The sequence below is a fragment of the Mirounga leonina genome, unplaced genomic scaffold (assembly GCF_011800145.1).
Source record: "Mirounga leonina isolate KUSES-001 unplaced genomic scaffold, KU_Mleo_1.0 Mir_418, whole genome shotgun sequence".
Lineage (NCBI taxonomy): Eukaryota > Metazoa > Chordata > Mammalia > Carnivora > Phocidae > Mirounga > Mirounga leonina.
Window position 1 is genome coordinate 30478493 of NW_023270739.1, and position 18545 is coordinate 30497037.

At 34.8% G+C, this 18545-nt stretch overlaps 1 protein-coding gene across 1 annotated transcript in view; it reads right to left on the reverse strand.

Annotated features, from left to right (window-relative positions):
* Nucleotides 1–18545, reverse strand: part of LRRIQ1 (leucine rich repeats and IQ motif containing 1) — a 202657-nt gene that overhangs the window by 61957 nt on the left and 122155 nt on the right. Inside the window, 1 exon segment of the mRNA XM_034987248.1 lies at nucleotides 16144–16245. Within this exon segment, the coding sequence (XP_034843139.1) occupies nucleotides 16144–16245 (102 nt within the window).

Genomic DNA, 18545 nt, shown 5'->3' on the forward strand with positions numbered 1-18545 from the left:
TTTTCATTAAAAACCAGACCCTTTAATGGATGATTTAAAAAATAGCTTACCTAATCATTAAGAAAAAGCATCAAGGTTATATATGACATGTTTTTAAGAATGGAAAATGGTTATCCCCAGTTCTGCCCCTCTCCATCCCCAATTTACACTCTTAAAGGCAACCCTATGCAACCATCTTTGTCATTTCTTTCACCACTGGCCTGCATGTATTCTGATGTCTTTATTTTTGTATTTTCATATTACCTATTGACTTCACAGTAGGAAAGATAAAGATTAAGCAATTTTACAACATCTCTACCATATACATATATACCTCTTCTTCCCATTTCCCCAAAAAACAAACAAAAAAAAAACCCCATAATTTTTGGTTAGACCATGATTCAGTGTTTATCTTTTTATGATAATGTAAATGTCATTTACAACTCAGCTATATAGGGTACTTCAAAAGAAGGGTTAATAGCTTGTTTTATGGTTTTCCTCTAGATGCAGGTAGGTATGAGGATTTGATCCTCATGTCAAAAAATTGTTAGAATTTAATCTATGCAACATGCAAGATCAATGAGAATTCAGCCATATCAGACCAAGAACTTTTACCTCATTGTTGAGGTTGTTTATTGAGCAATAAGCAAGTAGTATGAATGAAATGCAACTGAACCAGAGAATTGGGAGCTAGCTATATACCCCTAAGTTGACTAGGTTACTAGATGAGAAGACTACATGACTGATTATAAAAGCTGTTGGGATCGCTAGAGCTGATGGCTTCCTTTAACTGAAGTTGTCCACACACTTAACAGCCTCATCTTTCTTTTTTTTTTTTTTTTTAAAGATTTTATTTATTTGAGAGAGAGAATGAGAGACAGCACAAGAGGGAAGAGGGTCAGAGGGAGAAACAGACCCCCTGCTGAGCAGGGAGCCCGATGCGGGACTCGATCCTGTGACTCCAGGATCATGACCTGAGCCGAAGGCAGTCGCTCAACCAACTGAGCCACCCAGGCGCCCCTAACAGCCTCATCTTTCATGCCCATGTGTTTCCTAAGTGAAGAAGGACTAGGACACTACGTGCTCTGCCCAGGTGTCACAATGTCTTCTCTACACTAAGCATGCTTTGTGGTTTCCTCTCCTTTGTCCTTCCTTAAAGCTAAGTAAATTTAGTGTTGTATGAAGCCTATTGTGTTTCACGAATTTAAGTGTTCACTTGAACTCAAAACAAACAGCTGCTCATAGAAAAAAGTGGCACAGCAGTTTTAGATAACATTTCATGTCTTGTACAATTTTTTTTCTTTGTTTTCTCACATTTAGGTTATCTCACTTTTTACATATAATTAGTTTTCTATGTACGTACTATCGTTTCCAAATTCTCTATTAGAGGGCTACATCTACTATACTTTCATGCATTAGTATTCCATACACATATCAGTAGGTCACTCCAAAACTCTCTTCCTCAAGTGAATATCTCCTTTCAAGTATGTCTGAGCACATAAGACAATCAGAAAGATTTTTTTTTTTCCTCAGAGAGATGGTTCATGATGTTTTCTTTCACCTTGGAGTATTTATTCTCTAAACCTGTGTAAGCTGTCATCCTGGAATCTCTCCTCCCCATCACTGTAAATATTCCTTTGTCTCTTTCTTTGCTAGATTTCATGAATTCCTTTTTCATGGTTGACCTCTTCATTTTTGTGGAGTAGTTCCTCCAGTACTTACTGAGCAAGTTTGCAAGGGAGATAAATTAAGACTTGGCATGTTTTATATTTTTAAATTTTATTAATAGTTTGTATGTTTACAGAATTCTAGGTTGGAAATAACTTTTTTCTAAGAATGTTGAACATACTGTTCCATTATCTTCTGGATTCTGAGATTAACTTTGGGAATCCAATGCCTTTTAGATAACTGATTCATTGCATGTGACCTGTTTTTCTTTCTGGAGAACTTTTAGGCTCTTACCTTTGTCCCCAGCTTTATGACATTTTTCAAAGACATGTCAAAAAGATGGGTTTATTTTCATTCATTTTCCTAACATGCAATGGGCTCTTTTGATCTAGAAACTCTCTTGATCCCCTCTAGTTTGGGGAATTTTTTGGAATGATTTCTCTGATCATTTCTTTCAATATGTTTGTTGTTGAATGTTCTCTTTTTTTGGATCTCCTATTATTTATCAAGGGTTGGACCTCCTGGAATAAGTCTCTTCTCTACATTTTCTCTCATGTTTCACATCACTTTGTATTTTTGCTCCAGTTTCTGGGAAATTTCTTTAACACTATCTTCTAATCTTCTGCCAAGTTTTCATTTCTGATATCATGTTTTTATTTTCAAAAAGATATTTTTAGTTCTCTAACCTCTCTTTCTTATTATAGCATCTCATTCTTATTTCATGCATGCAATCTTTTTTATGTCAATGACAATATTCATGGTATATTTGAAGAATTTTTTCACCTGGTACAGTGTTCAAGTTATTACATTTGTTAGTTTTTTCTCTATTTTTCATGTTTTAAATTTGCTTTAGACCCTCATTTATGTGCTTATATTTTAGAGTGGGGGTCTGTAAAGTTGATAGGAAACTCTGCACCAATAAATGAGGCCTCTTCTGAAAGTTTCACCTTAAGATGACTTACCTGAGTCCTATATTGGAAATACCTAATGTCAATATTTAGATGTTTCCTCTTGGACTGATAAGAATCTCCAGAAACACTCTTGTAATCTCTTTCCTGGAGGTTAAAAGCATGGTGCTATGGAATGAATGCTTGTGTCTCCCCAAAATGTCTGTGTTGAAACCCCAATTCCCAATGTAATGGTATTTGGAGTGGGGTCTTTGGTAGGTAATTTGGGTTAGGTTAGGTCATGAGGATGGGGCCCTCATGATGGGATTAGTGGCCCTATAAGAAGAGGAAGAAAGAGATCTCCTCTCTCCACATTCATGAACCAAGGGAAAGCCATGTGTGTACATAAGAAAGTGGCCATATGTAAGCCAGAAAGAGAGCTCTCAATAGGAACTGTATTAGCTGGTATCTTGATTTTGGACTTCCCAGTCCAGAACTGTGAGAAATAAACTTCTGTTTTTTAATCCACCCAGTGTATGGCATTTTGTTATAGCCACTTGAATTGACTAAAAAACATGATTATCAGAATTTTGAGAGCTGAGCAGGGGAAAGGGTTGGGGCTTTAGCACTTAACACATACAACTACACTTACTCTTCTTAGTTTTAGCAAGGTGTCAAGGATGTTCCTGGGTCACAGATTCTGTTTTATCCTACCTAGAAAATTTAAGTTCAAGAATTTTGCACAGGTAACCCAGATCTCTTCACACTACTTCATTTGGGCCTTATACCATCAATTCTTGAAACTTTGAGTTTAAAATAGTTCTCATATTTCATTGCTGGTTTAAGCTTTTGTAATCTATTACTCATATATTTACGTTCTGGTCTAAAAAATTATATTGTTGTTGGACCTTCCTTATATTCCTATATTTGTTAGTATGCGTCATAAAAAATATCTTCACTGAAATTTTAGTGAGGGTTTTCAGATCCATCACCTTTAGCTAAGAGGTCTTATATTGTCATTTAATTCTCAAAATATCATGAGACGTAAAGACTGGTGTTCCCAGTTACAGATGAGAAAACAAAGATATGAATCATATAGCTAGTGAGTATCTACACACAATTCAAACCTGACATCTTGGTCCAAATCCATTGTTAATCTCATGTAGCCTTCTTTAGATAGAAGATGAATGTTCTTGATGATGAACTTTCTAAGGTATTGTAATAATTCTCTGAAACCTTGATAGGATTATTGTCTATCTCCAAAATATAGAAATTTTCCTATGTAGCAAGTAGGTGGACATAGATTTTTTTTTTTTCATGGAGCAAGGGACAACACAGATTTAAAAAAAAAAGAAAAGAAAAGAAAGGTTGCCATGGGCTTCTTCTCCCGGAACCATTACCTTTCCCTACTTTCTTTGTGAAGTTTGTTTATTTTTTATTTATTTTTCAAAGATTTTATTTATTTATTTGTCAGAGAGAGAAAGCACAAGCAGAGGGAGCTGCAGGCAGAAGGAGGAGCAGCCTCCCCTCTGAGCAAGGAGCCTGATGTGGGACTCAATCCCAGCACCCTGGGATCATGACCTGACCTAAAGGCAGACGGTTAAAAGACTGAGCCACCCAGTTGTCCCTCTTTGTGAAGTTTCACTTAGGAATCCAGGTGTTTTCCTCCTTCTTCCTTGTGGCTATACAGAGAAGCAGGAGGTGGGGAACTGGATGGCATGAGTGTGTTGCTTTCATTTTTTTTTTTTAATTTTTTATTCTTATGTTAATCCCCATACATTACATCATTAGTTTTAGATGTAGCGTTCCATGATTCATTGTTTGTGCATAACACCCAGTGCTCCATGCAGAATGTGCCCTCCTCAGTACCCACCACCAGGCTAACCCACCCTCCCACCCCCCTCCCTTCTAGAACCCTCAGTTTGTTTTTCAGAGTCCATCGTCTCTCATGGTTTGTCTACCCCTCCGATTTCCACCCCCTTCATTCTTCCCCTCCTGCTACCTTCTTCTTTTTTTTTTCTTAACATATATTGCATTATTTGTTTCAGAGGTACAGATCTGAGATTCAACAATCTTGCACAATTCACAGTGCTTACCAGAGCACATACCCTCCCCAGTGTCTATTACCCAGTCACCCCCTCCCTCCCACCCCACCCCCCACTCCAGCAACCCTCAGTTTGTTTCCTACAATTAAGAATTCCTCATATCAGTGAGGTCATATGATACATGTCTTTCTCTGTTTGACTTATTTCGCTCAACATAATACCCTCCAGTTCCATCCACGCCATTGCAAATGGCAAGATCTCATTCCTTTTGGTGGCTGCATAATATTCCATTGTATATATATACCACATCTTCTTTATCCATTCATCTGTCGATGGACATCTTGGCTCTTTCCAGCTTTGCTTTCATTTTTGAAGATAAAAGTTTTGCTGGGTATAGACTTTTCATGGTGGCATTTATTTTCTTTCAGTACTTTGAAGATAGCATTACACTGTGTATTAGTCAGCTTAGGCTGCCATAACAAAATACCACAGACTGGATGCTTAAACAACAGAAATTTATTTTCTCACAGTTCTGGAGGCTAGAAGTCTGAGATCAAAGTGCCAGCAAGTTTAGTGTCTCAGATGCTTTTCCTTGGCTCACAGATGGCCACCTTCTCATTATGTCCGCACTTGGCCTTTTCTCTGTGAGCATATACTCTTGAGGTCTTTTCCTCTTTTGATAAGTATACCAGTCCTATTAGATTAGGGACCCACTCTGCAGACCTCATTTAACTTTAATTATCTCCTTAAAAGCCTTATCTCCAAATATAATCAGAGGTTTAGGTCTTCCAACCCTTGAATTTGGGGAGGGGCACAACACAATTGTCTTCTGGATTTCATCTTTCTGTTTAGAAGCCAGCTTCATTATTCATTATTATTGCTCCTTTGAAGAATAATAAACATTTTTCTCTGGCTCTTTAAAAAAATGTTCTCTCCCCCCACCCCTTTTTTAAAGCAATTTTACTATGATGTGCTGCAGTGTGGTTTTCTTTGTATGTATATATGTTTTGTGGTTCAATCCACAACTTGAAGTTTTTTATCATTTTCAGTAAATTCTCAACCATTAACTTTTCAGATATTACTTTTACACCATTCTCTCTCACCACTTTTTCTTGGACTGTAATTACATGTGTGTGAGACATTTTTGCTATATCTCACATGTCTCTTCTCTTTTCCGTATTTTCTATTCTCCTTCATTTCATGCCTCAATTTAGATATTTCTTACAGAGCTATTTTCCCATCTAGTAGTTCTCTCCTCAGTTTTGATTAATCTGTAGTTAAATCTAACCAGTGAGTTCTTAATTTCAGTTGTTGTGCTTTCAAGTTATAGACTTTCCTTTTGGATATTTTTAGGTTTAATATCTATTGAAATTCTCAATTTCTTCTGTATTCCAAAAGTTATTATGTATATTTCTTTAAAAATCTCCATTATCTAGGGGCACCTGTGTGGCTCAGTTGGTTAAGCGGCTGCCTTCAGCTCAGGTCATGATCCCAGGGTCCTGGGATTGAGCCTCGCATCGCATCGGGCTCCCTGCTTGGCGGGAAGCCCGTTTCTCCCTCTCCCACTCCCCCTGCTTGTGTTCTTTCTCTAGCTGTCTCTCTCTCTCTCTGTCAGTTAAATAAATAAAATCTTTATTAAAAAAATCTCCATTATCTGAGATCTTGTTGGCTCTATTTTTGTCCATTGTTCTCATGTTATTCAATGATGCTGTCTCCTATCCTTCTATGCCTATTTTTTTAATTTGTGTGCCAAATATTGCAGAGGAAGAAATGTAGAGATAATTTGAAGCGTGGGTTGATGTTATCTATTTTTGGAGATGGCTTATATTTGTTTCTGGCAAGAGGCTAGTAGAAAGTCTATTTGCAATTCACCTATACTGGTGACTTTATCAAAAGCTTGTTCAGCTTCTCAGCTCCTTGTATTTCCTTCTTGACTTATAATTCGTTACTTCCTTGTTAGTTCTCCAATGACTTCAATTAGGTTCTTTAAAAATAATTTTTCCAGCTTTTAAAGTTGTTCTCTGCAGGAGGATTGGCTTGAATTATATAGTCTTCTATTACCGGAAGTGGAAGTCCTCTTGTATTTTTTGAATGGAAAATAGTAACATCTCAAAGCCTACATACCATGCATGGTTCATTTCAAAGAACTCTAAGAGCTCTGAAATCCCTTTCCATTTTTTATTTTCTTAAAGATTTTATTTATTTATTTATTTTAGATAGAGTGTGAATGCTTGCAAGCAGGATGGGGGAGGGAGTGGAAGCAGACTCCCCACTGAGCCCAAGCAGAACCCGGGGCTCTATCTCATGACCTTGAGATCATGACCTGAGCAGAAACCAGGAGTCCAAGGCTTAACTAACTGAGCCACCCAGGTACCTCTCCCATTTTTTAATTATATACCCGCCATATATACAGATATACACACACACAAAACATAAAGTGTATATGTATATGTAGATGATACATACATAAGATGTGTATATATATATATACACACACACACACATACACACACACATACACACCAACCCCACACACACTATAGAATACAGAATAAATATTCTCTTTTGGCTGAATTTGGGGGGAAGCAGAAAATACAAACCATTTATAACTAATTGGATAAAGAAGAGTTTAATCAGCTTCTCTCTGACCCTGGATTACCCCTTCCTGAATCTACCTTATCCACAGATAATTTTTAAAAAATTACAGTTTGTTTCATGCTTTACTGGACTGAATTCCTAATCAGATTTTTTTTCCATAGAAAATTAAAATAATTCTGAGCCTTATATTTAAAAATAGCATGACAGTGTCTAGAATACATTTAGGGAGTTTTAATTATAAGCATGTTACATAAACATATTTTCTTTTTTATTCAAATATTTATTGACTACCAAATGTATACTTGGCTCTATTCTAAGTGCTGAGGATATAACTGTGTAAGGTCTGCCTGACATGGTTCTCCCTTCATGGAACTTACATTCTATTAGTGGAAAAAACAACATATAAGTAACAGGTTGTTTTGGATTTCTTAAAGATTTTATTTATTTATTTGAGGTGGGGGGGAGAGAGAAACAGACTTCCCACTGAGCAGAGAGCCCCATGCGGGGCTCGATCCCAGGACCCTGACATCATGACCTGAACCGAAGGCAGATGCTTAACCAACTGAGTGACCCAAGTACCCCATATGTAACAGCTTACATTAATAAATAGGACAAGAGCAGATAAATGCCATGAATGGAGCAGGTGCTGTGTGAGAGAGTAACTGGGTAGAGAGGAAAAGGCTACTTAGGCAGTGCTGTAAGAGAAAGCCCTCTCATGGGAGTGGAAACACAAGCTAAACAATGAGTCATTTGTGCAAAGTGTGGAGAGCAGAGGGCAATGAAATACAAAAGCCTCAAAGTAAAAAATTTCTTATCATATTTGAGGAACTGAAAAGGGGTCTGACATTTATAGTCAGGTGGGCCACAATATGGAGGATAGCTTTTTTTTTTTTTTTAAAGATTTTATTTATTTATTTGAGAGAGAGAGAATGAGAGACAGAGAGCATGAGAGGGAGGAGGGTCAGAGGGAGAAGCAGACTCCCCGCCGAACAGAGAGCCCGATGAGGGACTCGATCCTGGGACTCCAGGATCATGACCTGAGCCGAAGGCAGTCGCTTAACCAACTGAGCCACCCAGGCGCCCGAGGATAGCTTTTGTTCCAAGAGCAATGAGAGGTCATGGAAAGATTTTAGATACTTAGTTATATAAAAAGCTACCATATTAAATTTTTAAAAGGAGGTTAAAATATAGCTCTTGATCTACAGTTATCTCTAAGTTGGGCCTCCCACTTGCTTTTCAATTTTATATTTTGCTATTGACTTTCCCCAAATCCTCTTCTATTAGTCATCTTAAGAAATAATTAAAAAAAAGTTCATACAAAAATTAGACAAGATTGTGTAAGTTGATCTCTAATTCTTTGTAAGTGCAGGCAGATTTTCACTTTTCTAGTAAGAATAAAGTTTTATTTCCTACCTCAAAATGTTGTTGTGAGGATTTCTTTACTTGTCATAGATAAAGCACATAGAATAATGCCTCATACAAGCAGTTAAGTGACAAGCAAGAGTAAAGAGGCTATTATATCATATTACATTATATTATATGATAGACAAAATTTTATTCAGGATACTGTGGAAACACAATGAGTTGTGTTCTAAGCTGGAATCAAAAAAGTTTTCTTAAAAGATTAATGTTTGAGATGACAAGAATTAGTCAAGTGAAGAGATTTCCTGCAATGCATTGGACAGTGAATCTAGTTCATCAAAGGAAGCAGCATATTCAAGGATATTATATAAGCATCTTGCAGCTCCATCTATATTTGAAGCTATTTAAAGGTCCTTTGTGTTTTTATTCACCAAAAAAGTTTATAAAGTATCAATTATGCATTAGGTGTTATCCTAAGGGCCATGAATACCAAGGAGCTTAAAATTTAGTAGGAAAATAGTAATTCAAAGAATAGTTATTGTTGCAAACTGAGATAATCATGGACAGATCAGATTTTATGAATATTCATTCCCTTGTCTACTTTGACTAATATTGAGTCTTGTTCAGTAGAAATAAGATTGCAAGCATCTCTTCTTTAGAGCATGACTTTCAGGTATTCTTTGGTTGCTTGCATTTATTCTACCAGTTCTTAATGTTTAATCACGTTGGCACTATTAGCAAGTACTCTATACAGGGATGGAAATACAAGACCTGCTTTTAAACAATCTACATTATGTGACTCTGTGCCCTAAGCTGGTATTAAAAGGAAGAAAGCTGGAGAAGAAAATTCTTGTAATCATACAATAAAAAATACCACAAAGGAAGATGGTTTGATTAGAAATGCTCTGAAGTAAAAATTATAGAAGTTAAAGGTCTTCTAATGTCTTCAATGCTCAAAAATTTAATATGAACATATTTGAACATCTATGATGTAAAAGGACATATGGTATGTGTAAATCTTCAGTTTTATAAAAGGAGAAATAGAAAGCATGCTAGTGATGACAGCACCAGCTGGGAATTAAAAAAACCCAACATTAAAATCAAGTAAAATGTCCCAGGGAACGGAGGAGCTAAGACAAAACTTGCCTCTCTGAGAAGGTTGTTGGGCCAGATCCAACTTTTTTCCTGACTTGTCTATCTTCCTTCCTTGGCTAAAGCCAAAAGTCTGAATTTGGCATTGGTTTAGAAGTAGCAAATTTTAAAATTTCAGCAGATTATGGCAAGAAAGTCATTTAATTTGTATATAAATAATAAGGAGAGTAAATGAAGCAAAAATATAGGTTTACTCTTAGGTTGTGTGGAGATGTTCTCATCCATCTGAAAATTAAAACAGGTGATTGAAAGCATGATCACCCTTAGAGTCTAATAGATTTGGTCCTTAACAATGTTAGGTTATCATAATAACATTAAAATAATATTAGGTAAAATAGGAACTAATTATAAGACACAAATCATATTTATCACCATGTTGGTACTAAACTGTTTCTTAATATATATTAATGCAAGCTATGAGAAACTAATAGAGAACAAAATTGATTATTAGTTTCCCAGAGTTTTACCCAATAATTAGTCTTTATTTTTTTCCTAAATATTTTGATTCTAAGTTTGTATATACATTTTAGGGTTATCGAAGAACCTTTGCCCTTCAGTGTCTACATCTTGTTTGATTTTCGCTAGCATTGTTTTGATAAAGAAATTATCTCCATTCCCCTTCAGCCACTTACTCTCTGTATGACCTTGGGCAAATCACTTCTCAAACTCTCAAAACCAGTTTCCTCATATTGACAGTTATAATACATTCTTCAGAGTTTTTGAAAAGATTGAATCAGAGAATTTAAGTAAAACTCTTAGCACAGTACCTAGCAAGAAATATAATAAATACTACCAATTGCAAACAAGAGAAAAAAAAAATAAAGCTATACTTTTAAAATGACTGTTGCCAATGATTACAAGTTTTGAGGACTTAACTATGTATTTATACTGTGGATTTCAAGCATTTCACAAGTAGGAACTCATGTAATCCCCAACAAGGAGGTACTATTAGTATCCAATTTTACATGTGAAAAACAATTCTAAACAGGGAAGTTAAATAATGCCCTCAAGGCCACAAAGCCAATAAATGGTGGAACCAAGATTCAGACTGTGTTAGACTAACTCAGGAATCTAGACTTGCAACCATTAAGCTAGGCTTCTTTTTATACCAGTGATAGCTATAGAAGAGGGACGTCAGGTTCTAAATTGAGCATTTTAACATAAAAAAGGAAACTTGCTGGGAGATCTTTAAGGTAATAATCAGGAAAGTGTTTCAAATTCTAAGGTAAGATCAGATATTGAAACCTAAGTAGGGATTATGGGTGATACAGGGTAAACCAAAACAGTTACCTAACATAAATAAATTATAAAAAAACAAATAAATCAAGTAAATCAATGCTGAACCTGTAAAATTCTTAGGCTCTTAGTCATGTCTCACAGGAATAATTGACTGATACCTAACACACAGTACATGTAGGAGGTTACCTGGGGAGCAGGTTCCCCAGTCTTCATTAGGCTAAAGCTCTAAATCTGTCAGCTAAACAAAAATTGCCATTATCTCATGAATGTTATAAAATAGATATTCAAGATTATTTGTACAGTTTTGAGTTTAAATAAGATGAACTCATTAAAATTTTATCAGTAAGCCTTATGCCTTCTTCATAAATAATCATAAACTATATAATTTAAGTGAATAAACAGAAAAAATATGGACCAAAATTGTAGTATTAATTAATATCACCTAAAATTATTAACCAAGATAGAATTACAATTAAGATGGAAATGATTAATAAAATCTGTTGAATTAAACTTAAAAAAATAGATATTCACAGAGCTAGAACAAACAATCTTAAAATGTATATGGCACCACAAAAGACCCCGAATAGCCAAAACAATCTTGAAAAAGAAAAGCAAAGCTGGAGGCATCACAATTCTGGATTTAGAGCTATATTACAAAGCTATAGTCATCAAGACAGTATGGTACTGGCATGAAAACAGAACAGACACACAGACCAATGGAACAGAAAAGGAAACCCAGAAATGGACCTACAACTATACAGCCAATTAATCTTCGACAAAGCAGGACAGAATATCCAGTGGAAAAAAGACAGCCTCTTCAACAAATGGTGTTGGGAAAACTGGACAGCGACATGCAGAAGAATGAAATTGGATCACCTTCTCACACCATATACAAAAATAAATTCACAATGGGTGAAAGACCTTAATGCAAGATGGGAAACCATCAAAATCCTAGAGGAGAACACAGGCAGCAACCTCCTTGACATTGGCCATAGCAACCTCCTACTAGACAAGTCTCTAGAGGCAAGGGAAACAAAAGCAAAAATGAACTATTGGAACTTCATCAAAATAAAAGCCTTCTGCACAGTGAAGGAAACAACCAACAAAACTAAAAGGCAACCTACAAAATGGGAGAAGATATTTGCAAATGACATATCGATAAAGGGTTAGTGTCCAAAATCTATATGAGGCACCTGGGTGGCCTAGTCATTTAAGTGTCTGCCTTCAGCTCTGGTCATAATCCGGGGGTCCTGGGATCCAGCACCAAGTGGAGCCCTGCATTGGGCTCCTGGCTCAGCAGGGAGTCTGCTTCTCCCTCTCCATCTGCCCCTCCCCCCATCAGGCTCGTGCATTCACTCCCACTCTCTCACTCTCAAGTAAAATCTTAAAAAAAAAAATAAAAACAAAGTCTATAAAGAACCTTATCAAACTCAACACCTAAAAAATAAATAATCCAGTTAAGAAATGGGCAAAAGATATGAATAGACATTTCTCCAAAGAAGACAAACAGATGGCCAAAAGACACATGAAAAGATGCTCAATATCACTCATCATCAGGGAAATACAAATCAAAACCATGATGAGATACCACCTCACACCTGTGAGAATGGCTAAACTTAACAGCACAGGAAACAACAGATGTTGGCGAGGATGGAGAGAAAGGGGAACCCTTTTACACTGTTGGTGGGATTGCAAACTGGTGCAGCCACTGTTGAAAACAGTATGGAAGTTCCTCAAAAAGTTAAAAATAGAACTACCCTATGTACAACCCAGCAATTGCACTTCTAGTTATTTATCCAAAGAATATAAAAATATTGATTAAAAGGGACACATGCACCCCAATGTCTATAGCAGCATTATCAACAATAGCCAAATTGTGGAAAGAGCCCAAATGCCCATCAATTGATGAATGGATAATGAAGATGTGGTATATATACAACAGATTATTACTCAGTCATCAGAAAGAATGAATTCTTGCCATTTGCAACTATGTGGATGGAGCTAGAGTATATTATGCTAAGCAAAACAAGTCAGTCAGAGAAAGACAAATAGCATATGATTTCAGTCATATGTGGAATTTAAGAAACAAAACAGATAAATATAGGGGAAGTGGGGGAAAAGAGAGGGAAGCAAACCATAAGAGACTCTTAACTATAGAGAACAAACAGGGTTGCTGGAGGGGAGGTGGGTGGAATGATGGGCTAAATGGGTGATGAGTATTAAGGAGGGCACTTGTGATGAGCACTGGGTATTACATGTTAAGTGATGAATCACTAAATTCTACTCCTGAAACCAATATTACACTGTATGTTAACTAACTAGAATTAAAATAAAAATTTGGAACAAAACAAAAGAAGGATATTTTGTAAAACATGGTCTATTAAAAGGGAATAATTCTTTACCTTACATCATTTAATATAATTTGATAGTTCGTTAAATATTCCTTAAATTTAAGTGCTTTTTTTTTTTGGCCTAATAGAGAATATTCACCATCCTCGCTGTTCTTCTGGTGACATTCAGAAAAAAGCAGCAATAATAATCAAAGAATTTTAGTACAGTTTACAAAAGAAATCACGGAAACCCCCAGAGATAAAATTGCAAAGTAGAGAAGAAAGTATTTTTAAGCTCAGCTTTTAAAAAATCAGATGTTATTATAAAATAAATGGGAATAGAGAGAAATAGTCAAATAATACTATCATCTAATTTCAACAAAACAAAAGGAAATAATACAACAGTGCTGGCATGCCATTGAGCGGAGATACTGTTCCACATAGAATCATTCAATCTAAACCTACAATGAAGTTTAATTCTGATCTCCCTTACTTTCACGGGGCGGGGGGGGGGGGGGGGGGGGTTAAATGCCCAACTATTAATTTTATTTGAATTTTTTAAGGGAAAAGTCCCTCCAATACTCTAAAATGAGATTGTGGTGATAGTTGTGTATCTCTGCAAATATATTGAAATTGATTGAATTGTACTCTTAAATCTGGTGCATTTTATATAATTGATATTATATCTCAAAAGACCTGATTTTAAAATGTGCCCTCTACTGGGAAACTGGGATGAATCAGGCTACTTATGTGGAAGCTGACTGGCCTTCCTGGCCAGTTACGAAATAGTTTGAGTCTAGGAGCCTTGGGAGGCCAGAGCAACAGGTAAAGGATACCATGGGATCCAGCCTGGCCAGCAATGATCAAATTACCTTCGCCTCACTTTTTCCTCTTAAAAAAAAAGAAGGTAGAAATAAACATACTGGTTGAAGAAAAAAAGTTCTTCCATGTACAACTGTTTTTGCCAAGCCCATTCCTTAAAAACAAAACAAAACAAAACAAAAAACCCCAACAACCCTGAAAATAACTATCAGTCACTAGAATATCTGGTATATACATAATGACCATTAAGTGAAATGAATGAAATGCCAAATGTACTTGAGGTTGCAAAAAAATAAAAAATAAAAAAGTAAACTAAACTAAACACATTTCATATGGGAGAAAGTAAACAAAAACATATAACTTCATTATCATGAAGCACAGGTAGAAATGTTCCATGTTCTACAGGCCACTTTCTTTCTATTGCTATTTGAACTATTCCTAGTATATTTTATATCAGTACACAAACCCATAAATATACCATACATTCATATATACTATTCTAGATGATAACATGTCTTCACATTTCACAGAACAAGAGATAATGCAGAACATGCTGGGATAGATTTTTCCCTTCTGATTCTGAGATGCATGCTAATTTAAAGGGCAAAAAATGCCCGTTATCTTTCTTACCAGGCACTGCCTTTCTAAAGTAAAAATGCTTCTATTTAACAGGTAATATCTGTGCAATTGTTACTGATTTTAGTAGACCTTCTACTCTTTCTTTTATAGTGAAATGGTGAAATTAAGATTGTAATATGATAATTGTTTAAAACCCAAGTCTTATACTGAAAACATATTTTAATTGTATTAAAATACTAATTGATAAGTATTTTTTTGAAATACTGGTTTTTGGCACCTTCAAACCCACCAAATTTTTAAAATGTTTTTCCAAGGAAAAAATTTAATATTAAAAAAACTGAATGGTAGAACAAACCTCCATATACTATCATCTATTGATCCAACAATTTCAGTAATTTGCTACACTTGTTTTACCTATCTTCTTATGTATATATTTATTGCTACATACTTTGAAGAAAATTCTAGACCCCATGTCCTCCCACTGCTACATATTTAATAGGCATCTCTAGAAAAGTATAAAGTTGGTGTTAATCAAATTTTCTTTGGTTTGAGACATTACTGAATAGAAATGTTAAAGTATCTATTCGCAATCATGCTATAATAATGCATAAATTTTAAGATTTATTTAAAATGTACAGAAGACAAAGTCTTAAAAATTCTAAGTGGTCCACTTCCATTCAAATATATTTTCCTATTAGAAATTATAATCCAAAAGTATAGATAAAATTATGAACATTTTAATATTAAAGAGAAAGAATGGCAAACTTATTATGTCATGTTTATTTCTCTGATATATTTAAATATTTGTTTGATAATGTGTCCATAATTCTTCCAAATGTTGAAATCAGAAATATAATCTGCCCTTTAGATGTGTAAAACCTTTTCCCCAAAAGTGAGTAGGGCAAACTTCAAATATAGCAAAATACTTAAAATTCCAGAGTTTAATTTATAATATATAATGCAATTTTTGTACACTGGAAGTAAATATATTAGAATATCATTTCCACATGGGTTCACTTCCCCTGATAGAGGCTAATATTATCAGTGTAAAATTTAAATAAAATTACTTATACTGATGAAACAGCTTTATAAGAGTTTCACATAAAATATAATAAATTTAAAGTTATATAAGCACTGATGCAAATACTGAACTAGTGTGCTAATGAATCAATACACTAAATTAGTATTTTAGCTCCAAAAACTGCATTTTGACTTTTATTTAATTATAATTTATATGTAATTTTTTACATTTGTACTTCAGGACTATTGAGGATTTAAAAATTTTATTTTAAATACACTTTTACATCTTCAACTTTTTTTCCTACAAATCCCTTTATTTATCTTTTTAAGCTTTTTGTTGTAATTCCAGTTAGTTAAAATACAATGTTATATTAGTTTCAGGTGTATAATATAGTGATTCAACAATTCCATACTCCATTTTTATCTTTTTTACCTTTCTACATATCTATGATTGAACCATACCTTCAAAGTAACCATCTCTTCTGGGCTGTGCCATCTTTGGTGATTTTGTAACAGAAACTTTATTTTCATTGTTTTTGAATAATGCTAGACAAACCATGGGATCTAGACAAAAAGCAAGATAAGACAAAAGTTCAGCTCTGGCTTATTCCTTCTCTGGAGCGGTTATATTTTTTTTATGATAGTAAACATAGTAACAAACCATTCATATATTCTTGGTTATCTGATTAAGTACACAGTCAATACTTAACACAAAGCACAGAAATCCTAGTAATGTGAAAAAAATTATAATAAAATTTTCTAGTTATGGCATCATCTTTTTATTTGAGGAATTGCTTTACTATTTAATATTATAGCTTCTTTCTGAAATTCCTGATATTTGTGATGGAATAAAGTAAAATTTCCATAAATGCAAATTAGGTAAAAGGCATTATTACAGGAAAAACCATATACCCTATTTTTCTCTCCTCTGCATATGAGGAGCTGGGATATAGGAGATGTAAGCAAGACAACTGATAGGATGAGAAATAGAAAAAAGATCATTTCATTAATTTTACAGATAAATTAATGGTTTATCTTTTGCCTTAATATATTATATTTACATAACAAAGAAGTTGCAAAAATTCTATGTACATTTTATAGCCAAGAGCATTCTAAACCTATTAATTTTATGAAATAAATAGGATGATTGTAAGCACAGAGCCCTATAATTTATTGGTTATGGGGGATTGGTACAGTTGCAGTTTTTGCTTGTTGAACTGTAAGAAAAGAAAATAGTGATGTAAATAACAGGGGGTAGAAGAAAGAGTAGAAAATTATACATTTAAAGTAGGTTAACATAAAACCACAAGTTAAGGCAACATACATTTTCTTTTTTTTTTTTTTTAAAGATTTTATTTATTTATTTGACAGAGAGAGAGGGAACACAAGCAGGGGGAGTGGGAGAGGGAGAAGCAGGCTCCCCGCAGAGCAGGGAGCCCGATGCAGGACTCGATCCCAGGACCCTGGGATCACGACCTGAGCCGAAGGCAGTCGCTCAACCAACTGAGCCACCCAGGCGCCCGGCAACATACATTTTCTTAATATCTTACATCATCTTGCAAAAGGGGACTTTAAGAATCTTTGCTTAATTAATGTCTAATGCAATATGTAATTGAATATGCTAAATGGAAAAGTAGGATTTAAATAGTATAAAGCCCAAATTACATATTTTAAGTAAATGCTAAGGTGGTATATTTTTTAGAATGTTATTAGAGTTATTTTTCAAGCATGTAGAAACTGAAGATTTCCATTAGTCTAGCAATAATTTGTCATTATTAAGCATGATTTACATGCTTCACAGAGATTATATTTCTCAAGATTAGGGAAAATATTAGTCAATATTTGGGCATACCTCATAATTATATGTGACCTAAGGTATTATAAGGGTACTTCTATATGAATTCAACATGAATTATCAATAAGAATAACAAATTTTTTAAAACCCTGTGTATATACATTTAATAGAATACATATTACAGGGCGCCTGGGTGGCTCAGATGGGTAAGCATCTGCCTTCAGCTCAGGTCGTGATCCCAGGGTCCTGGGATCGAGTCCCGCATCGGGCTCTCTGCTCCTTGGGAGCCTGCTTCTCCCTCTGCCTCTCTCTCTCTCTCTCTGTCTCTCATGAATGAATGAATGAATGAATGAATGAATAAATAAATAAATAAATAAATAAGAATACATATTACATATTATCTAAGCCATTTACAAAAACCATACTGACATGTCAAAGGAACATTAGTCAGTCAGGAAAGACAGATTACCATGGGCTTCTTATTCTGTATGATACCTTATAACCAAATGATCTTTCTACACATTCTCCTGCTCTTCTTGCTTTTCTATTTGATCTATGTATTTCCTGAGCAAAGACATTACAATTCAACAGACCTGGATGAGACCCAAGCCCCAACTTTTACTAGTTGTATGACTCGACAAATCGCTATTACCCTCTGCCTTTCCCCTCTCTGTCCAAGAGCAGTAATATTGACTCTGAAATACTAGTGAGAAATAATGAAATAATGTGTGTAAAGCATCAAGACTCATGTTTACATAAGTGGAGGTGCTCAACAAATGGCAGTTAGTAAATACATAATCACAATAGAAATAACAGTAATATATCCTACTTGGAAATTCTATTTTTGGAAAATATCTTAAATCCTGCATAGAATAAGGTGGGCTATATAGGATATTAATTGATGGATCCATAATTGGCTTCATCTTATTCATTTTATTTATATAGGACATGGATCTTAATAGCTGTGGATCTTTTATAAATTCTTTGGTATTCCCTTGGGCAAATAGTCTCTTCATGACTTGATTTCTCAATATGTAAAACAGAGGTAACAATAACACTTTTCTCATAT